This window comes from Heptranchias perlo, chromosome 17 (assembly GCF_035084215.1).
Source record: "Heptranchias perlo isolate sHepPer1 chromosome 17, sHepPer1.hap1, whole genome shotgun sequence".
NCBI lineage: Eukaryota > Metazoa > Chordata > Chondrichthyes > Hexanchiformes > Hexanchidae > Heptranchias > Heptranchias perlo.
In genome coordinates this window covers 8,091,120-8,114,502 of record NC_090341.1, presented here as the reverse complement: position 1 = coordinate 8,114,502, position 23,383 = coordinate 8,091,120, and the positions used below count along the sequence as shown (strand labels likewise).

Here is a 23,383-nt window from a genome sequence, read left to right as displayed (position 1 = left end):
CTTGCTGGGAATATTGCAAGTGTTTAAGTAGTAGCTTCGCTCACTTGGTAACACAGTTTCCAGAGTCAGAAAGTTGTGGGTTCAAGTCCCACTCCAGGACCCGAGCACACAATCTCAGCTGGCACTTCAGTGCAGTACTTTTTTTTGTTCATAGGATGTGGGTGTCGCTGGCAAGGCCAGCATTTGTTGCCCATCCCTAATTGCCCTTGAGAAGGTGGTGGTGAGCTGCCTTCTTGAGTGGCTTGCTAGGCCCTTTCAGAGGGCGAGTAAGAATCAACCACATTGCTGTGGGTCTGGAGTCACATACAGGCCAGACCGGGTAAAGACGGCAAGTTTCCTTCCCTAAAGGACATTGGTGAACCAGATGGGTATTTAGTTTCATGGCCACCATTACTGATACTAGTTTTTTTAATTCCAGATTTTATTTAATTAATTGAATTTAAATTCCCTAGCTGCCGTGGCAGGATTTGAACTCATGACTCTGGATTATTAGTCCAGGCCTCTGGATTACTAGTCCAGTAACATAACCACAATGCTACCGTACCCTTACCATAGTACTGAGGGTGCCGTCTTTCAGTTGAGACATTAAACCAAAGCCACATATGTCTGTTCAGGTAGATATAAAAGATCCTACGTTTGAAAGTGATTGGGGAATTCTCCCAGTATCCTGGCCAATATTCCTCCCTCAACCAACACCAAAAACAGATGGTCTGGTTACTCATTCATGTGCTGTTTTAGCATCTTGCTGTGCACAAACTAGCTGCCACGTTTGTCTACATAGTGACTGCACATCAAAACTAACTCATTGTTTGGAGCACTTTAGGACTTCCTGAGGATGTGATAAAGCACCATATAAATGTATGTTCTTGGTTTTATTTTCTTCTACTAATCTTTTGGTTGCACTTACAAAAAAAATGTACTAGGGACGTTCATGAATGACTTCTGAAAGCATTTCGTTTTGCTACCTCTCTCATGCTTTGAAAAGTTTATGAAAGGCCCGTATATCTCTGATCATGGATTTGGTCAATAGCTACTCAATAATAACTTTTAAGAAGAGTCACGTGCCTACAGGACATGTACTTTTGTATCTTAAATGAATTATATATGCAATTATACATATGGTCTTAGCCATGGCTCAGTGGGGAGCGCACTCACTTGAGTCAGAAGGTTCTGGATTCAAGTCCCACTCCAGAAACTTGAGCACAAAATCTAGGCTGACACTCCAGTGCAGTACTGAGGGAGTACTGAACTGTCGGAGGCACCGTCTTTTGAGAGAGGCGTTAAACTGAAGCCCCAACTGCCCTCTCAGGTGGACATAAGAGTTCCCATGGCACTATTTCAAAGAAGAACAGGAGAGTTCTTTGCAATGTCCTGGCCAATATTTAATGATGTCAACCAACATCACTAAAAATCATCACATTGCTGTTTGTGGGACCTTGCTGTGTGCAAACTGGCTGCCGCATTGACTACGTTGCAACAGTGACTATACCTCAAACGCTGTAAAGTGCTTTGGGACATCCTGAGGACGTGCACGTCTTTCTTCTAAATGAAATACTACAGTACATTATGGGATCAACTGTCAGACAACTCAAACAATAGGGATTACAGGGAGCTCAGGAGTGAAACCTTGGGGGTTTATAAAAATTCTCTCAATGGCTTGCTGGGTACGTGCAACGCAAGGACTGAATCAAAGTACCACTGCTCACCGTCTCGGGTCACACATGAAGAATAGCCACTTAAAGTGTCAGTCAGGGCGTTCAGTGAAGGGGGTGAGGGAGGGGGAAAAATGCTCCTCTTTCCTCCTGAAAGACTTAAAACAAAAACAAACACTACACAAACTCTAACAGCATTCAAATATATTATATGTATTACGTTTTTAATCGAACAGTTTGAGCTTGTAGTTTTGAGTTTTGCTTTGAGAATTTGTACTTTCACCAGGTTTTCCTGAGTCCCCATTACTTCCATATGATTTTATGGCATTGTTTCAAGTTATATCAGAAGAGAGGTGTTTTAGTACATCAGTTATAACAGGGTCACAGGAAAGAAGGGGCTTTGCACAAAAAATAAAAGTTATGAAGGAAATTTAATTTATACTGGCCTGAAAGGATGACATTTATACAGAAATTTATGATCATCCAGTTGTTTAAGCAGTTTGTGATCTGAAATCCAGCCAAAAAGATCTCTTTATTAAATTTAAGAACTATCTCCACGTGCTTAAAATCCACATTAAGTTCGACTGAAATAAAATGGAGCTCCAATTTTACTGGAAAGTAAGCTTTTTTTAAAATGGAGTTTCTTTTGATGACCAATTTTGTTTGATAACGCTCCTGTGAAGCGCCTTGGGATATTTTACTATGTTAAAGGCACTATATAAATGCAAGTTGTTGTTGATGATAAATCCAGGCCTATACTGCAATGATACCATCGAAGTTGAAAAGATTAGGAGGGATTATGAAATAATTCAATGAGTTCTAAGTGGATGACACCAAGGTTAGGTTTTAAAAGCCCACAGATTACGGGAAGGAAAGAAAAACTTGGGTCAGGGTTGGGAGTAGTTGGCAAAGATTTCCAGTTTTGGTGGTCCTTGGCTTGAATGAATTTGTTATAATAGGAGATGTTGGAATCAGTCTTTAGCTCAACAATACAGTGGGAAGGGAGTCTGTAGGACAAAAAAAAATTGGAGAGATAAAGTTTGAAAGGGATAAGACTCAGAGAAGGATACACAGAGGGAGAAAGAGAGAGAAATGGCCTAGCAACCACTTGCAGTCATCAGGTCACACAATCCTGAGAAGCTAACTCAGGATTGATTCCATATTAACCAGGTCTCAAAATGAATGCGTGCTGCATGATTGAATTTTACTTCCTCTTCACACGTGCCAAAGAGCATCAGAATCTTGAACTGCATGGGACTGGAGGATCTGATATCTTTATAGAATACAGGAGATATCATTTAGAGAGGTTTATTTCAATGTAATGGCTGATTTTATAAAGCAAAAAAAAGTTGCTCAAAATCAACTCTGCTCTGGATTATATTAACTTCCTCACCTGCAGGTATATTATGTAGGGGCAGCATAATAAGCACGAGAAGGTCACCTTTCACATCTTCAGGACTGTGATATTGAATATTGGGAAGACCAAAGTCATTGTATTCGGTCGCCGCCACAAACTCCGTTCCCTCGCCACTGACTCCATCCCCATCTCTGGCCATATCTGAGGCTCAAACAGACCGTTCACAACCTTGGCATCCTATTTAACCCTGAGCTGAGCTTACGACCCCATATCCACTCTATCACCAAGACCACCTACTTCAACCTCCGTAGCACTGCCCGTCTCAGTTCATCTGCTGCTGAAACCCCCATCCACGACTTTGTTGCCTCTAGACTCGACTATTCCAATGCTCTCCTGGCTGGCACCCTCCGGTGTTACTTTGCCGGAATTGCAGCAGCGTAACGCCAACGAAGCAGGAGCAGATCCAAGGAATTTCCCAGTCATTATGTTTGTGGTCCTTCTCGCGCCCCCCCCCAGTAACGCCTTCCGTCCCGTTTGGGAACCTCTGCACTAAGCCATCAGGGGAGCAAACATCAGAGTTATAAAATCCATAAGTCTGAAGTCTGTGCACTGCTACTAGGGGTTGCTGGGCCTACACGTTGTTTTGTTGTGATGTCTGATAAAACCACTTATCTTTTGCATTGCATCTACTGCTCTCACAATGACTTCAATCAGATTGTCAGAAATTACAACTTTACTGCAATTAGCAAACCAGAAAACAATTAGCGCTTTTTTTTAAAACAATGGATTTTCTTACCACAGAAATGTGTTACTGTTTGATTTATAATCCACAGTATTCCAGCTTCTTTTTGTTGCGGCATTTTATACTGTCCTTCACAACATGCATCAATTAATCTAGCAGACAGACAGAGTGAGCTTCTGCCAATGCATCTCTTAATCAAGCCCTTAGGAATTGCACAAGGGCGGCACAGTGCATCTCTAACACAACCTCCCACTCCTGTGGAGAAACACTTTGTTTCTCTTCCTCTCCCCCCCTCCTCCAAACTTGATGCATGTGGGGTGAGGGAAATAAGATGAAATCTCACCCCAGGATAACACCAAGGTCCGAGTTAAATTATTATACTCGAGAGTCAGATGTAGCAGAAACATCAACGAATTTCACCATATCAACCATCTGGCTCAACAAATAAAAATAGGGCCGTGGCATTTACCTTGGCTACCTATTTAGTGTCTAGACAGAGTACAACTTCCTTTTTACAAAATATGCAATGTCTTAAGTGAGTACATTGGTACTCAATGCAACTGGAGGTTGAGTAGAAGGCGGAGGGAGTCACTTGGACCCTCATCAGATTTGCTGCTCCATGCATCTCTGTGCCTCAATTCACTGCCTGTCTGGGTTAGGGATGTTGACAGAGCTCCCTTTTGCTCCTAGCGTGAAAAGGCCAGGGAATAATGTTAGGAAGCAGAGCTAACCCCAACATCCACAGAGCAAGTGAAAGAACTACTAGAATTACAGGATATGCAAGTGGCATCACCTGAATCACGGGATTATTGTGGAGAATGATGAGATACAAAACTGAGTTCCACCAATCTGTTGTGCCCTGGTTTGGAGCAAGGCACTCCTGGGGAACTTCACCCTCAACAAATAGCAAGAGAGATTACAATGGCTAGAATTAGGAGGAAGATAGTGAACAAAAGTTACTATTTTCATTGACTCTGAGGGTTAACTTTTCTTTGACAACTGGATTTTGAAATACACTGGGATCACTAGAAACAAAAATTATTTGAGACTAAAGCATCATTGGTCAGTAGTTCACAACTTCCGGAACAGATATTGGAAACTGAATCAGATGAATAATGCCGCAATTGTCAATCAAGCCCTAATTTATTATTTGAATATTTCTTGTGGTCTTGAGATTTGTGCGAGAAATGTTTAAGTTGAGTGCGCTTACTCCACACGGGTCCAATTCAGTCAATAAATGTGGAAAATTCAACTTTTGTACGTAACATATCAGAACTGGTAGATTCAAAAATAATTCCTCCATCAAAGCTGACTGCCAGAGCATCGTGGTATCCAGACCATGTAAAATTGAGGCAGATCAGTAACACTTCTGTGCTACATGCTAATTCCCCGCACCATGGAATGGTAGATTCCAGTTTGGACTTGTTCTCCATTAAACAATGCTAACCGGGGAAGACATAAAATTGTGGTTTGGCACTTTCCCATAAGGGGATGGGAAAAAAGAAAAATAGGAGGACATTTACCCAGGCCTCAGGAAAATAGTGAAGTGGATAAAATGAAATTAGACAAAGAAAAACATACATACTCGTTTTAATTAGGGTATCACACATCATAAAGATACTCCCCAACAAACAGTGTCGCAATAAATTGAGCAAGATTATATTCCACCTTTAACAATGAGGAATCTGTTTAATGCCACAAGTTTGAACAGCGTTGAGCAGCATTTATTTAAATATGAATTTGTAATCCAGAGCATTTGATATTGTTCTGCGTTTTATTTTGCACTGACACCACCCCAATGACCTCCGGTAAGTATCTATATGCTCCCACAGGCCCTTCCAAAAGATTGTATCAGAAGCCCAATGCTATTGCTGCAGAAAACTTTTTTCTAAAATGAAACAGCAACATAAATGAGCGACTGTTAAGTGGACAAATGCTGAAGTCTGATAACTCATAGGGTCCTGGGACCCACTGAAAACCAATGCCTCAATACTTCTGATTTGAGTACAGCAGCTTTCTCCATTTTTCCAAGGTATGTTGAAAATCCAATTGGCCAAGCTTATGAATGGAGATCCGAAACTCACTGGCAGCCATTTGATTCACTTGCAAAATGTTCATATTTCGTTAGGAATCAAAGACTTTGATGAACAGGTGGGGGAAATTTGACCTCCTTTGTTCTGTCCTACCCCCACAAAAAAACCTGACAAGATTGGGTTACGGTTAGGGTTAGAGTGAGGTGAATTCATGCCGTCTATTGTACCCATTTTGCCCAATCTCGGAGCACAAATTGCATTCTGAGAATTGTCAGGAAACAACCACTTGTAAGTAATTTTGTTCTTACAGAAGTGCATAAATGTATCACGTTGTGATCATTTTGGAGTGGGGGGACGACTTGTTCTCCATGAACAAGAGTTGTAGTGGAGCAAAATAGATGACAGGTAAATTCCAACTCATAGTATGGTTCGGGGCAGTGGGGGGGGGGGGGGGGGAGGAGAAGAGATTTAAAAGAAGAGAAAAACAGGGGAGTGTTGAAGGACTATTTTAATGAATCTTTTATGGTCAAGAAAAGGAAGCTGCCTGGTGCCACTACAATAATAAGATCACTGGTTTTCTATTTTCAGGCTAAGAAAGGAATCGCATAATGCAATCCCCAAAACACTGGTGAAAAAACCCCCAGAGTCCTTGCAATAAAAATCTGAGTTTGACTTATTCAGTCACCACAGTCCTAACGTTAAGCAAGTGGCACCATACCTGGTCCCGTCAGACAACAAGCAGTCTCCCCCTAGAAGTAAGAAACATCCATGTATCGTAACAATACCAAAAAAAAACACAACCCTAATTAAATTCATCCCATGCTGCCCCTTGGTTTGAAAGGAGAAGTGGTATTCAATGTGACTGGAGGTCGAGTGGGAGGGAATCCTATCCATTAGAGAAACAACTGTGGTATCTATAGACAGCAACAGTGGTTTACAGCGACTGATTACGTCAAATTCTGTTCTTATTGCTTGAAACTTCAGGATTTTACTGGCCTTTGATGGGCTGCATTCTGTGATTCTGGCCATTTTTTTGTGGAAACTCAAACCAATTGCTTTGCGCTTAGGCAAAACTCTTTTTTTCTTCCTACCCAGCCCAAATCATGTGTGTCAGGATCTAGTGTTCCCTCTGATGTTTCAGTCACTGAAAAACTAAACAGAGCTTTGCTAACACCACTGATCACAATATCGTAAGAAAGAAGAGTTACACTTTTTAAAAATCCACTTTCAGGATGCGTATGTCGCTGGCAAGGTTGGCATTTATTGCCCATCCTTAACAACAGAGTGGCTTGCTGGACCACTCTAGAGGGCAGTTAAGAGTCAATCATGTTGGTGTGGCACTGGAGTCACATATAGGCCAGACCAGATAAGGATGGCAGGTTTCCTTCCCTAAAGGACATGAGTGAACCAGTTGGGTTTTTACGGTTTTCAAAGGTCACCTTCACTGACACCAGTTTTCTATTTTCAGGTTCCTTTGGTTTTTTTCTAAACTGAATTCAAATTCTCAAACTGCCATGGTGGGATTTGAATTTACATTCTCTGAATTACTAGTCCAGTAACATGACCACTAAACTAGCGTACCTGTTACCACAGCATTTGCCTTGTAATTTCTAGTTATTTCAAACGTGATAATATACCATTATATTCGTGCTTCAAATCAACTGGTTTAACCTCATTTTCCTGTTGCTAAACACCAAAAAGTAATTAATACCATTTGATCAGACCTCCAGAATGTTTCTAAGAACACCCAAGAAACAAGATACATTTTAAAACATTCCAACTAAAAGCAAAAAGTGAGCAAGTATAAATAGATCGAGGGGGCCTTAAAATTCAGCACACAAGTAACCCCTTTACAGAGGTGTTTTGACCACAAGCCCTGAGGATATGCTTTATGTCCCAACAACTATTTACCATGATTTACCAGCAACTCTTGATAATCTGCTTGATGTCTAATATGCCCTGTTTTTACTAGATGCGAACCTGGACAGTCCGGCTCCAGACAACAAAGCCATGATGTGCAGCGGTACTTGCAGTACTGTCTGTACTTGCAGTACCACGTTGGATGAGAGCCAACAATAGTAACTTTCAAAAGAGAACTGGGTATATACTTAAAAAGGACAAATTTGCCGGGCTACGGGGAAAGAGCAGGGGAGTGGGACTAATTGGATAGCTCTTTCAAAGAGCCGACACAGGCACGATGGGCTAAATGGCCTCCTTCTGTGCTGAATGATTCTAATCCATTGCAAGATTACCACTTAAGGGACATGGGGAGAGCACAAACAGAAAAAGAACAGCCAGCTTTCCCATTGCTAGACACCAAAAAGTAATTAATACCATTTGATCCAGGCACAACTACTGCAAAATGTGTAGGTGTGGGAATTGCAGGAATCAACTTGAATAATGTGTAGTCAAATAGCCTGCCAACACCAACTCAATTCATATGTAAGTGGTTACTGTCACCCAAAGAACTATACGACAGCGAGAGTTAGTGAGTGTTCATAAGTGACGGTAAGAAAAAATGCAACAGGTGGAAACTAGACTGGAAATAGTTTTGCTCAAATTCCAATTAAATGAGCACAACTCATTACAGAAGCTTCAGTTCTTCTAACTTTGAAAGTAGGCACCTGACATTTGGAAACAGTCAAACTTACATAATGTGTCAGAAATATGCACTAAACTTCTTCCAAAGCCTCACCTTTAGTGTACTTGCCATGGTGTCAACTTGCTCCCTTAGTACATTCTCTGACTCCTTGTACGACAGACACGTGAACTGATATTCCTCTGGATCGAAGGCGTCTGCACCTTGCTGCTCCACATCACTCGCTACCCCTTCGTAATAGTCACTCATATCCACCTGATCCTCCTCCTCCTCAGAGTCTTCATTATAGTCGTCATTACTATCAGAACTCTGGCTATTCATATCCACCGACATGGTCACAGCTGTGAGGATTCACCACAAACTTTACCAAAGCCAAAAATAAAATGCAGTATTTACAAAGAGTCAGCAGTCACTTTCACTCTTCATCTGTCTTTTGGATGACTGAAAAAAAACAATATTACAAATGAGTTACCTACAACAATAAAACGTTCCCCCGCCCCCTTCCAAGATTTATAACTCTCCCTTTTATTTCCTCCTCTCCTGAAAGCATCGACTTGTGCTGAGGTTTGGTTCCACTGGTCCTGTCATCCGATTCTCACCCAAGTCCTCATTCTTCTAATCCAAAGGATTAATTAAATTTGCAAACGCAGTATAACAATTTTATTTTTAAAATACAGCTACTTGTTGAGGATGCAGATGTTCATTCTGAAGGATCAACAACTGTAACTTAATCTCTGCAAGTTTTATTAAGAAATAATTAGTTGATTACAAGCTAACTCTGGCCTCAGAGTGAGGCAGCCATGGATTAAAGGCCGGCTCCAGAGACTTGAGCACATAATCTAGGTTGACACTTTAGTGCAGTACTGAAGGCAGTGCACTTCACTGTCCGAGGCCTCGTCTGCCTGCTCAGGAGGATGTGTAGGATCACACGGTACTAATCGAAGTGCAGCGAGTTCTGGTGTCTTGGTCAACATTTGCCCCTCAAACACCACTAGAAACAAATTGTCCAGTCACTCATTCATTTGCTATGTACAAAGTTGACTGCTACGTTTACTTACCTAACAGTGACTGCACTTCGAAAAGTAATCCATTGATTATAAATTTCAAGGCATCCTGAGGATGTGATAAAGCACTTATAAATCCAAGTTCTTTCTTTAATGTAAATGGGATAGAGGAGCAAAGGGATCCAGGGGTACAGACACACAGATCACTAAAGTAGCGACACAGGTTAACAAGGCCACAAAAAAAGGCAAATCAAGCACTGGGATTCACTTCTAGAGGGATAGAATTGAAAAGCAGAGAAGTTATTTTAAACTTGTATAGAACCTTGGTTAGAACACACTTGGGAGCACTGTGCACAGCTCTGGCCTCCATGATAGAAAGGATGTAGAGGCATTGGAGAGGGTGCAATAAAGATTCACAAGGATGATAACAGAACTGAGAGGATATGCTTAACAGGAAAGGTTGGGGCTCTTTTCTCTCGAAAAGAGAAGGTTGAGGGGTGACCTGATAGAGGTCTTTAAGATAATGAAAGGGTTTCATAGGATCGACGTAGAGAAAACGTTTCCACTTGCGGGGGAGACCAAAACTAGAGGTCTTCAATATAAAGATAGTTACTAATAAATCCAATAGGAAATTCAGGAGAAACTTCTTTACTCAAAGGGTGGTAAGAATGTGGAACGTGCTACCACAAGGAGCAGTTGAGGTGAATAGCATAGATGCATTTAAGGGGAAGTTAGATAAGCACATGAAGGAGAAAGGAATAGAAGGGTACGCTGATAGGGTTAGATGAAGTAGGGAGGGAGGAGGCTCTTGTGGAGCATAAATGCCGGCATAGGCCAGTTGGGCTGAATGGCCTGTTTCTGTGCTGTAAATACTATGAAATTCTATATAATTAATTATGGTCAGCATATATGATTAAAAACTCCTGTTGTGGCATAGAAATGCTGCGACAATGCTCAGAGGATTTAAACCTGGTTTATTAGCTCTCTGATGGCTTTAGATTAACACACTGCTTGGCGTGATAGCGAGCCACCCAGAGCACAAAGGTCCCAGGATACAATCCAAGGGGTGAGCTGAGTTAACTGATCGCAGGGGGAGTACAGCAGTTGGGAACCCTACAATTGCCTGGCTGTCTCTAGGTTAGAGGAGGTGGGAGTAAAAAAAAAGTTAGCTAGGATTCTTGCTCGATTGCTATCCAATGATCTTAGTGTGCATCGGTATCAAGTAAGGATTGGGTTCAGTTGTGATGTGTGATGCCTGATGCCCTTCAGAGTTGACTGCCCTCACACACCATCTAATATCACTTGGATTAAATTATTCCACACCTTTTAAAACAAAAAGATTTTTTTAACAACAATATGGAAAACTCTAGAAAGGAAGGCACTCACAAAATTGAAACACAAAGACTAATTTAGTTATATTTAGCTGAGTGTACAAGGTAATGACAAGTTGTCACGAGAATTTCCGTTGAGATTAATGGTGGCTGAGAGAAATTTTTGCCTATCTGCTCTGATGAGCTTTCTTCCCCAACTGGGATGTCAGTAAAATGTAATGCTGACAGCGTTGGAACTTATACTAAGTTGAAGCTTGTGCATGACCCTGGCCTTCCGGTCGCTTCCCATTTTAATTCTTTGTCCCACTCCGACCTCTCTGTCCTCGGCCTCCTACATTGTTCCAATGAAGCCCAGCGGAAGCTCGAGGAACAGCACCTCATCTTTCGGTTAGGCACTTCACAACCGTCCGGACTCAATACTGATTTCAATAACTTCAGATCATAACCACTGCTCCACTTTTTTGGACTGCAGCTGGTGGTAATGATTCTGCTGTTGTCATTTGCAGCTCCTCTAGACCCATCTTTTGGTTCTTTACTTGTCCCATTACCGCGCTCCTTGCCTTGCACCATCATCCCTTTTGCCCTGCACCCCATCACAGACCTTCCCTTTTGTTCTCTCCTCCCCTCCCTCCACCCCACTTTCCCTGGCTCTGTACTTGCTTAAAAACTGTTTAATCTTTAACTTCTTCCAGTTCTGACGAAAGGTCAGCGAACTGAAATGTTGAGTCTGTTTCTTTCTCCACAGATGCTGCCCGACTTGCTGAGTATTTCCAGCATCTTCTGTTTTTATAATGTATTCCAGAGGCTCACTACTCTCCGGGGAAAAAAGAACTGCCTAATATCCAATCTATTCCTACTCTTGGTATTCCCCATTCTGTTAAACTGGAATAATCTCTCAACAGGCATGCGATCCAGCTCTTTAATTATTTTATAGACTTCTATCCGATCACCTCTAAGTCTGCAAAATATTGACCAACATTTAACACAACAATAAAAACAGAAAATGCTGGAAATACTCAGTAAGTCAGGCAGCATCTTTGGAGAGAGAAACAGAGTTAACGTTTCAGGTCGATGACCTTTCATCAGAACTGGAAATAGTAAAGATTTAACAGTTTTTAAGCAAGTATTGAGCCGGGGAAAAAGGGTGGGGGGTGGGGGGGAACAGGAAAGAAAGAACAAAAGGGAGGGTCTGCGATAGGGTGGAAGGCAGGAGTGATTAAATAAAAAAAAGGGATGATGGTGCAAGGCAAGGAGGGTGGTAATGGGACAAGTAAATAAACAAAAGATGGGTCTAGAGGAGCTGTAAATGGCAACATCAGAACCATTACCAACACCTGCTGTCTGAAAAAAATGGGAGCAGTGGTTATGATCTGAAGTTATTCAAATCAATGTCGAGTCCGGAAGGTTGTAAAGTGCCTGATCGAAAGATAAGATGCTGTTCCTCGAGTTTCCGTTGAGCTTCATTGGAACAGTGCAACAGGCCGAGGACAGAGAGGTCAGAGTGGAAGTGGGATGGGGAATTAAAATGGCAAGCAACCAGAAGCTCAGGGTCACACTTGTGGACTGAACGGAGGTGTTCAGCAAATCAATCACCCAATCTGTGTTTGGTCTCCCCAGTGTAGAGGAGACCGCATTGTGAGCAGCAAATACTGTATACTAAATTGAAAGCAGTACAAGTAAATCACTATTTCACCTGGAAGGAGTGTTTGGGACCCTGGATGGTGGGAAGGGAGGAGGTGAAAGGACAGGTGTTGCATCTCCTGCGCTCGCACGGGAAGGTGCGGTGGGAAGAGGAGCAGATGTTGCGGTGATAGAAGCATGGTGCATGGTGTCACGGAGGAAACGGTCCCTTCGGAATGCTGGGAGGGGAGCGGAAGATGTGTTTGGTGGTGGCATCGCAAACACTATATTTCGCTGCTCACAAAGCGGTCTCCCACACTCTCATTCATTAATGAGTACGTTCAGACCTACTGCAATATTTTATCTTTAAACATTTAGAGGAATTAACAAATTGCGAGATAAACATTAGTTTAGGAAAAACATATGGACAGGAGTAGGCCATTCAGTCCCTCGAGCCTATTCCGCCTTTCGATTAGGTCACAGCTGATCTGTATGTTAACTCTGTCCACCCGCCCATCTAGTTTAAAAAGCATCCCTGCAATTGTTATTAAAAATAGCTGCAGTGCGACTGTGATTTAGAAGAATCAACCTGGTTTACTTTCTCATTAAACTATGGTGCAGTCCCAGAATAGTGGCCATCAGTTTCATAAACATGTCCTGCTCCCAACGTCACAACACACATTAATTTGTTTAAGTGGCACCAAGTCCCAGAAGACATTAACTTGCTTCTTAATCCACTGGTGGACTGTTTTAATTACAAAGAGTTATGATCTCTGTGCAATAAGCTGTAAAAATGACATCTGACATTAGCATAAGCCATATGTTTTTTTTAAGTGATAACCTTAACTTGCAGTGGCTGGGGCCCCAAGAATCTAATCCAAGTGCAGCTTTTAACTCCTTTTAAGCTCCAAACCAGGAAGGGGTCCAAGCTGGGATAGAATTTGGAATATATCATGCACCCCTCTCCCCCCAGTGCTCCCAACTGTCCCTAGCACTCAAGTTTTATTTAAATCTCAAATCAGTTTTCCCCCCAAATTGTTAGCCTCCTGTCCTAAAGTCACCGATTCATGCTGGGATATTGTTCGTGGGAGCTAGCTGCCTGTTGGTAAGAATTAAGAACAAACGAACTTGCAGTTATATAGCGCCTTTCACAACCTTAGGACGTCCCAAAGCGCTTTACAGCAACTGAAGTACTTTTGAAGTGTAATCACTGTTGTAATGTAGGAAATGCAGCAGCCAATTTGCGCACAGCAAGGTCCCACAAAAATCAATGAGATAATGACCAGAATATATCTGTTTTAGTGATGTTGGTTAAGGGATTGATATCAGCCAGGGCACCGGGGAGAACCCACCTACTCTTCTTCGAAATAGTGCCGTGGGATCTTTTACATCCACATGAGGAGGCAGATGGGGCCTCGGTTTAACATTTCATTCGAAAGACGGCGTTTCCGACATGTACCACAGTGGAGTGTCAGCATAGATTATCTGCTCAGGTCTCTGGAGTGGGACTCAAGAGAGCTACCAACTGAGCCAAGGCTGACACTGCTGGTATCTTGTTTGAGTGGCCATACTTAACGTGCGAGCCTAAACAGCAAGAGTTGCCAGACCACTTGGCTCACAAGGGGCATCAGAGCTGAGCCTCCTCCAGCTCTCACTCCATGTCCACGATCAGGCGATTTCCAGCAGAGATCACTGGACTGCAATCAGAGTGGGAACCGTGGCTTTTCCCATCCCTATCCCAAGGTACTGAGGCCAATCGTAGTCCACTAGCTGCCACCCTGGCTGAGATCAAGCAGTGATATCGACCAGGGATCGAACCTTTATTCTGATCTGTAGGACTCAGTGCCCACTAAGCTAAAGAAGTTCAAATTCTCAATTTTTTAAACTTTAATTTTAAAAAAGGCAACAAATGCATTATTCTACTGGATAATACATCACTACAAAAAACAAAAAACTTAAATACTTTGTATGAGTGTGGCAGGATGCGAGATTACACCATGTTTCCCAAACCCATCAAGGGAAAGTGCCAATTAGAGAATAGGCACCTTCCCTCATTTGGAAAGAAAAGAAAGGAAAACACAGGAGTCACCCAAGGTTGACGCCCTCCATCTCACAAAGCCAAATCAACATAAGTGCTAGGAGCAAATTCCACATTCCCACCACTCTCTGGGTAAAGAACTTTCTCTTGAATTCCCTATTGGATTTATTAGTGACTGTCTTATATTTATGGCCCCTAGTTTTGGTCTCTTCCCTCCCCCCCCCCCCACCCCACAATGAGTGGAAACATCATCTCTACATCTACCCTATCAAACCCATTCATAATCTTAAAAGCCTCTATCAGGTCACCCCTCAGTCTTCCCTTTTCTAGAACAAAGAGGTTCTCACATGCAGAAGAGGAAGTAAGTGGAAGGGGGGAAATTGTAAGGAATTAAAACAATTGTATTCAATTGCGTAACGTGAAGTATTACTAATATAAAGCACAAAAACAGCTTACTCACAAGCTGAACTGTTGCATTAACTCCCCTAGCCTTTTTATAAAGGGGGGGGTGACATTTTATTCAAAGGTTTATCAGGACTTGAGTCTATGGCTTAGTCGCACCATGAAAGTATTGGAGCTTGTCTGAGTGACAAATGCCAGTAAACTCAACACTTCCACAACAATCGTGCACCTATCAAACCTAAAGCATGAAAAATACACCGGATCATTTAACTGAATCAAGCACCAGAAAAAGCAGACAGCAATCCTGGCATGCTCAGATTCCAAGCCAATTCACACATCAAAGTAATCAGCCAATAAACCAAAGACCAAAAATATTCTATTTTAGTGCATGATTGCAACAGCACTAGTATTCTGAAGAAAATACGACTGACCACAACAACGCCTGGTTGCCCTGGCCTTCCAGGTGAAACCCAAGTCTCAACGAGCATCTGATTGTCGAACACCACAGAGCGGTAGAACAAATGGGCATTTGACTTTGCTTACGTGGCATCAGTAACGGCCAAATTATATACGTGTTCAGAACAACGACAAATGAAATTGAATATGGACAACTGTAAAGTATTGCACAAAGGAAGAAAAATAGAAGTTAAAACAGCCACGGGTGAAGTTAAAAAAATCTAAGGTGTTTAGTTTTTAGATTCGACGCTCAATAAGTCCAGCCACTGCAGGCCAGCAAACAACAAAACCAACAGAATACGAACTGTATAAACTAAACAGTAGAGTGCAAGTCTGAAAAAGTCCCTAGTGGTAGAGGACTGAGCTATGAGGAAAGATGAGAGAAACATGGGGTTTTGAGCCTTGAAACGAGTCAACTAAGCAGTGGCCTTATAGACATATGTAACAACATGCATTGATCTTGTGCTCCTCGCATGTAGGAAGACATCTCAGAGAACATTACAATAAGAAAGAAAAAGATACCGTGTACACAGAAAGCAGGAAAGCGGAGAGGAATAGAGAGGCTGGGATTGGGGAACTGAAGGCATGGTTGAAGAGGAGGGGTTTGAGGAAACTTTTCAAAGCAGGGAAAGAGATGGAATGGCGGAGGGAACTGAGAAGAGAATTTCAGAGAGCAGAAGGAGAGTGGCTGAACAAGTAGCCACCACCAGGGCAGGGCAGGGCAGGGCTCATGGAGAGATGTGAAAACAGAAAAGAATTTTGAAAGACTTACTGGGCAGAGGAGGATAGGGTAATGGGAATGTGGGTGAGCACATGTGCTGCAGCATTATGGATGTTGATGTTTATGGACAGTTGATGCAAGGAGGCCAGCTAGGAGGGGATGGGAGAAGTCAAGCCTCAAGGCGGAAATGGCATGGACCAAGGTTTCAGCAGCAGAAGGGGCGAGATGGGGTTGGAGGTGAGCAATGTTGCAGAGGTGTAAGAAAACAGTTTTCATAACAGATGAGAGGGAGGAAACTCACGTGTGGTGGGTGTCAAGTCAGGAGAGGTAACTGTGGTGTTTGTAGCTATTCTAGAGCCCTTTAAAGACTAGATTAGCAAGATTTAGGGGCCATATATATAAGATAGTCATGAATCAATCCAACAAAGAATTCAGGAAAAACTTCTTTACCCAGAGAGAACTTGCTACATGGAGTAGTTGAGGCGAATAGCATAGATGTCTTCAAGGGGAAGCTAGATAAGTACATGAGAGAGAAAGGAATAGATGGAAATGCTGATAAAGTTAGATGAAATAGGGAGGGAGGAGGCTCGTCTGCAACATAAACACCGACAACGACCAGTTGATCCGAATGGCCGGCTTCTGTGCTGTAAATTCTATGTAAGGGTCAAGCAGTAGAGCAAGACAGCAAATGGTACAAGAAAGGTAAATTGAGAAGACCACTTCAAACACTAAATTAAATCATGGCAATAGAACGAGATTAAACAAGGGTACTTGCTGAACACGTTACCTTAGGGTCGTGAACATTTGTTTTTTTTCCTCTGATAATATCTAACCTATTCCCGACACAAGAAAGCGTGAGCTGACTGCCTACTGCCACACTTTTGTCAATGGCGCCTTATAATTGGCTGTATGGGAGTGAGTGGCCTGGGTTATTTCCCTTTTTTCATAAACTTCCCTCCATAAGAAATAGGAGCAGGAGTAGGCCACTGGGCCCCTCGAGCCTGCTCCGCCATTCAACAAGATCATGGCTGATCTTCAACCTCAACTCCACTTTCCTGCCCAATCCCCATACCCCTTGATTCCCTTAGATGCCAAAAATCTATCTTTCTCAGCCTTGAACATATTCAACAACTCAGCATCCACAGCCCTCTGGGATAGAGAATTCCAAAGATTCACAACCCTCTGAGTGAAGAAATTCCTACTCATCTCAGTTTTAAATGGCCGACCCCTTATCCTGTGACTATGCCCCCTAGTTCTAGACTCTCCAGCCAGGGGAAGCAACCTTTTAGCATCTACCCTGTCAAGCCCCCTCAGAATCTTACATGTTTCAATGAGATCACCTCTCATTCTTCTAAACTCCAGACAGTATAGGCCCATTCTACTCAACCTCTCCTCATGGGACATCCTTCTCATCCCAGGAATCAATCTAGTGAACCTTCATTGCACTGCCTCTAAGGCAAGCATATCCTTCCTTAGATAAGGAGACCAAAACTGTACACAGTACTCCAGGTGCGGTCTCACCAAAGCCCTGTACAATAGTAAGACTTCTTTACCCTTGTACTTCAACCCCCTTGAAATAAAGTCCAACATGCCATTTGCTTCCTAATTGCTTGCTGTACCTGCATGCTAACTTGGTGTTTCTTGTACAAGGACATCCAAATCGTTCTGAACACCAATATTTAATAGTTTCTCACCATTTAAAAAATATTCTGTTTTTCTATTCTGCCTATCAAATTGAATAACCTCACATTTCCCCACATTATACTTCATCTGCCACCTTCTTGTCCACTCACCTAACCTGTCCTCCTCACAGCTTACTTTCCCACCTAGCTTAGTATCTAGGTGGGATACTTGGATACATTACACTCGGTCCCTTCACCCACTAGTTACAGCCTGCCAACCTGAAAAGACCCGTTTATCCCTACTCCCGGTTTTCTGTCCGTTAACCAATCCTGTAGCTATGATATTACCCCAAACCCCAAGAGCCCTTATTTTGCATAACAACCTTTTATGTGGCACCTTATCGAAAGCCTTTTGAAAATCCAATATACTACATGCACTGGTTCCACTTTATCCATCCTGCTAGTTACATCCTCAAAAAATTCTAATAAATTTGTTCAACACGATTTCCCTTTCATAAAACCACGTTGACTCTGCCTAAGCATATTATGATTTTCTAAGTGCCCTGTTACCATTTCCTTAATAATAGATTCCAGCATTTTCCCAACGACTGGTGTCAGGCTAACTGGCTTGTAGTTCCCTGTTTTCTCTCTCCCTCCTTTCTTGAATAGCGGGCTTACATTTGCTACCTTCCAATCCGTTGGAACCGTTCTAGAATCTAGGGAATTTTGGAAGATCATAACCAATGCATCCACTATCTCTACAGCCACCTCTTTTAGAACCCTAGGATGTAGACCATCAGGTCCAGGGGATTTATCGGCTTTTAGTCCCATTGGTTTGTCCGGTACTTTTTCTCTACTGACATTAATTACTTTAAGTTCTTCACTCTCGTTAGCCCCTTCGTTCCCCACTATTTCAAGTATGCTTTTGTGTCCTCTACTGTGAAGACAGATAAAAAATATTTGTTTAACGTCTGCTATTTCCTTATTCCCCGTTATAATTTCCATAAACTTGAGCTCGTCCAAAATTCTGCTGCCCGTATCCTAACTCGCACCAAGTCCTGTTCTCGCTGACCTACACAGGCTTCGGGTCCACCTAGATTTTTAAATTCTCATCCTTGTTTTCAAGTCCCTCCAATAGTCTCGCCCCTCCATATCTCTAAACATTTCCAGCCTACAACCCTCCGAGATCTCTGCACTCCTCCAATTCTGGCCTCTTGCGCATCTCCGATTTTAATCGCTCCACCGTTGGCGGCCGTGCCTCCAGCTGCCTACGTCCTAAGCTCTGGAATTCCCTCCCTAAACCTCTCCGACTCTCTAACTCCCTCTCCTCCTTTAAGATGCTCCTTAAAACCTACCTCTTTGACCAAGCTTTCGGTCACCTGTCCTAATACCTCATTGTAGCTCTGTGTCAAATTTTGTTTGATAACGCTCCTGTGAAGCGCCTTGGGACATTTTACAATGTTAAAGGCGCTATATAAATGCAAGTTGTTGTTCATATGTACAAGTTTAAAATACCCTTTTCCTTTAAGGGGGAGGAGGAGGAGGAAGGGAACCGTTATGTTTGCAATCTCTAAATCAGGAACTAGTAATGTAAGAGATTGCACAGATACACTTTTGCCCCTTTTATGTCCTAGGTTTAGATTAGCAGCAGTAGACCTTTTTTTTGTCTTTTGCAGTGTGTGGCAAATCCCTGCACTGTGCAGTATCTCCAATGTCAGCTGTTGGGTTTCAGAAACTTTAGGTCCTGAATGCTGTTGGATGCACAGACCTTGCCATCTTCCTACTGTCACAAGATCGATACAACTGAAGAAAGCAAGAAAAGAACTAGCATACTTCATTTTCCAGTTTTCTGCATCCCAGAAAACAAGTCTTAGAATGCAGCCCAGGGAGTTAGTATTGCGACAACAACAACAACTTGCATTTATATAACGCCTTTAACGTAGTAAAACGTCCCAAAGCACTTCACAGGAGCGTTACCAAACAAAATTTGACACCGAGCCACATAGGGAGATATTAAGAGAGGGGATCAAAAGCTTGGTTAAAGAGGAAGATTTTAAGGAGTGTCTTAAAGGAGGAGAGAGGGATAGCGAGGCAAAGAGGTTTAAGAAAAGAATTCCAGAGCTTAGGGCCTAGGCAGCTGAAGGGACGGCCGCCAATGGTGGAGCAATTAAAATCGGGGATGCACAAGAGGCCAGAATTGGAGGAGCGCAGAGATCTCAGAGGGTCGTAGGGCTGGAGGAGGACACAGAGATAGGGAGGGGCGAGGCCATGGAGGGATTTAAAATCAAGGATGAGAATTTTAAACAGATACGTCAGCAATCTCTGCTAATACTGTTGGCAGTCAGATAACGAGCAGGGGATGCTTCAATGCAACCCAAGAAGGAATCGCTCGTGATTCTCCTACCACTGACCTTGCTTGGTGCTCTGCCAAAACAACAGCCTAAGATTGGCAACTAACTAGTTGGAGACGATGGAAAATGTGTACACATTCACAGTTTAACCAGGATGTATTAAAGGGGAAGAAAAGTTTGGAGAGTGAGGGGGAATTGTACATTTTGTTTAAATCACACCGTTCATTTTGCAAAAGGAAGAAAACTTGCACAAAAAGTCCTTGAAGCTTGAAATTTTCCTTCCAACACGGAGCTCCTCAGTGAGTTATCCTCCCTTGCTAGGCCATGCCTGGTGACATCAACCTGGAAGTGCCCTGCAGTGCCTCCCTTACACGCAGGGAAGGTGTGACTTCAACTCAGATTTAAGAACAAACTTACATTTATGTAGCGCCTTTCACAACCTCAGGACGATCTAAAGCATTCGGACCATTCTGGAGCCTGTTCACCCTGGGAAACCACACTACAGGCTAGGAATCCAAATTTCCTTTGCAGTCCTAAAGTTGGGTTCAAATTATTTTCCTTCTCCCTCCACCTCAATCACCCTCAATGCCACTGTCACCTCTAGACTCCAATGCTCTTCTAGCCAGCCTCCCATCCTCTATAAACTTCAGTTCACCCAAAACTTTACAGCCCTTAACCTATCTCGCACTGTCCCACTCACCCATCACCCCTGTCCTCGCTCACCGACATTGCCCAATGCCTCACATTTAAAATCCTCATCCTTGTGTTTAAATCCCTTCATGGCATTGCTCCTCTCAACGTCTAACCTCCTACGAATCCCCCTTTCCAGATATCGCCATAGCTAAGTCGAGCCTCTTTAACACACCCCCTTCCTTCGATCCATCCTTGACAGCCGTGCCTTCAGTTACTTCAGGCCCACACTCGAACTCCCTCCCTAAACCCCTCTGCTTCTCCACCTCGTCTACACAAAATCCCTCTCTTTTGATCACCCCTCCTAATATCTCCTCCTTCAGCTAAACGTCCATTTTTTCCTTATGCATCTAAAGCACCGTGGAATGTTTTTCTATGTTAAAAGATGCTATATAAATGTAAAGAGTAGTTGTTGTCTGCAACTGAGTCCCTTTGGTATAAACAGGTACATGGGAAGGTTCCCCAATCTTGATATTCTTGCAGGGATAAAGACCATACCCAAGTGTCTCCACTTGAGGAGAACTGATCTTTTAAAAAAACATTTTTGGCAAATATAACTTTATATAGAGGGTAAAAACTTTGAACAGGCGTTCCACCCCTTTAAATTCATACAACGGATTGCAGCTCCCAACACTTCTGATGAGACATTTACACTGAACTTCCTCTATTTTTTCAATACTACTTTGGTTATTGTCCTCTGAACTTTCTCCTTTTATCCCTTCTAAGAGAAAACTCACTGAACTGTTTCCAAGTTCAGTTCATTCATTCCCAGAACTTCAACAGGGCAAAACTCACCATCTCCCTCAGATTCTCTACCCTTCAGGCTTTTAAAATCCACACTCAGCTTCATCCAACTATTACTTCATTTACCTCACTTTCTCTCCTGCTCTTTTCAACTTTGACACCTCCACTCTGAGTCCTGGCCCTTCAAAGTTTCTTAGTAGGAAAAAAAACATTTTGTAAAAAGACTTGACAAGATGTTGAATGAGCAAAGAAGTCTAGACCGTCAATAAGCAGGGGACTGTATCGTGGCTGTTCTTACGCAACAGGAGGGTTAACTGAGCTTGAATTATTAGCCAGCTTCATTCAGTCCACAGAGTCACACACAAAACACACCATTCCACTGCACCACATTTCAAAACAGTGAACCTGGAAACAGTATCATGCAACAGAAAGACCTTCTGTCAGGCATGCACTGAGTTAGCTGATATTAGCAATTAACCTCAGAGCCCTTGAGGGGGAGGGGGGGGTGAAGAGAGAGGAATTGAGAAAAGAACAGCTAGAGTTCCACTCCTGATCGCTATTCAACGATTCCACCAGCTGGAAAATGGGCATGTGAAGGCCAGATGGAGCCATGGTTGAATAGCCTGGCGACTCTCACTATCATGGCTCACACATGAAGAGCGGCCAATTGGGAAAAGAACTGAATGGCCATCAGTGCCCGTCGGACCGTATCCTAGGAATCATCAAGGCTTGCAGGAGGGAAATGGAGAGGAAAAGAAAACCGAGCAGTGGCAGGGAGGAAAAAAAGCAAATTTTATTTTCTTAGTACACACTTGCACTCCTTACAAACCAACCCAAGTCACATTTCATTCAAAAATTATCTTGGAAAACAGCCAGTCAAAATACAGGGCCTAAAATCAGATCCCAAAGCAAAATTAGTTTACAAGAAATTCTTCCAAAGCACTGCCTATATGAGCACTGGTGAAGGATCCATCCCAAAATGTTGACCTGTCTTGTCTCTTTTCAGATGCTATCAGAGCTGCTATGCAGTTCCAGCATTTTCTATTTTTATTTCAGATTTCAAACAAGAGTAGCTTTTTTTTTCCTTTTTACGGTCTATGTAACGTTGTTAACTTATAATTCTGCTGCGTACTACTTACTCCCTGCACTGATGCAATCTTCGCATTGGTTCAGTAAACCTTAAAACATCACATTGCTGGGCATAATATAGGAGGCCACCGATAGAGAAAGCAGTCTTTCTTACAACAAAGCACTTTCTCTGTCACCCTGCTGAGATTGTGCTGAGTTAGAATAATTAATGATGTTGGTATTGCCACCATAAATCCTTCCTGACAGTGCTTGCTGGTATTAATGCTGGTTGTGTCATTGGTGCTGTAGTTATTGTGGGTATTAGCAGTTTTCCTGCCACTAGTGCTTGATGCTTAGTGGTATCATTGATGTTAACACTGTTGGTATGACTAATGCTAGCAATGAAGAGTTCTTTATTGGTAAGCATTAATATTGTTGCCAGCATCAGTGCTGTTTCTTACACTAGTTAATACTGCTAGTTGATACTATTACTCTATTTAATGCTGGCATCATTTACCCTACTGGCACTGTTAATTACACTGATCAATGTCAATTAGTGATGTTATTACTCTCGATAAAACTGGCAATACCACTGGCACTATTACTCTAGTTAATGCTGGTTATTAATGTTGCAGGTGCTTATTACTCTCGTTAATAAAGGAGACGGATGTCATTGCTCTGGTTAATGCTGGAACCGTTCACTACGTTGGTTAATGCTGGTTATTAATGTTGCTGGTGCCCTGTGATTCTAGTTAATGCTGGTTATTATTAACCGGCTCCAGTTGCTCTGGAAGGGCTCAGAGTTTCCCCCGGCTCCCTCTCCCTTCGATCGCTGCCTCGCTGGGCCGGCTCTCCCGGGGGGGTGGGATGGCCAGGGCCGGCTCTCCCGGGGGGATGACCAGGGCCGGCTCTCCCGGGGGGGTGGGGGGGGGATGACCAGGGCCGGGCTCTCC

General features: G+C 42.8%; 1 protein-coding gene across 2 annotated transcripts in view; it reads right to left on the bottom strand.

The window, feature by feature from the left end:
* Nucleotides 1-23,383, bottom strand: part of arih2 (ariadne homolog 2 (Drosophila)) — a 75,224-nt gene that overhangs the window by 50,891 nt on the left and 950 nt on the right. Inside the window, exons 2-3 of one of the 2 annotated variants that reach the window (XM_067998428.1) lie at nucleotides 21,489-21,554; nucleotides 8,480-8,824 (exon numbers count right to left, since the gene is read on the bottom strand). In XM_067998428.1, the coding sequence (XP_067854529.1) occupies nucleotides 8,480-8,716 (237 nt within the window). In that variant the 5' untranslated portion in view covers nucleotides 8,717-8,824; nucleotides 21,489-21,554. The remainder of the gene's footprint in view (nucleotides 1-8,479; nucleotides 8,825-21,488; nucleotides 21,555-23,383) is intronic. The other variant, XM_067998427.1, reaches the window with a different exon arrangement.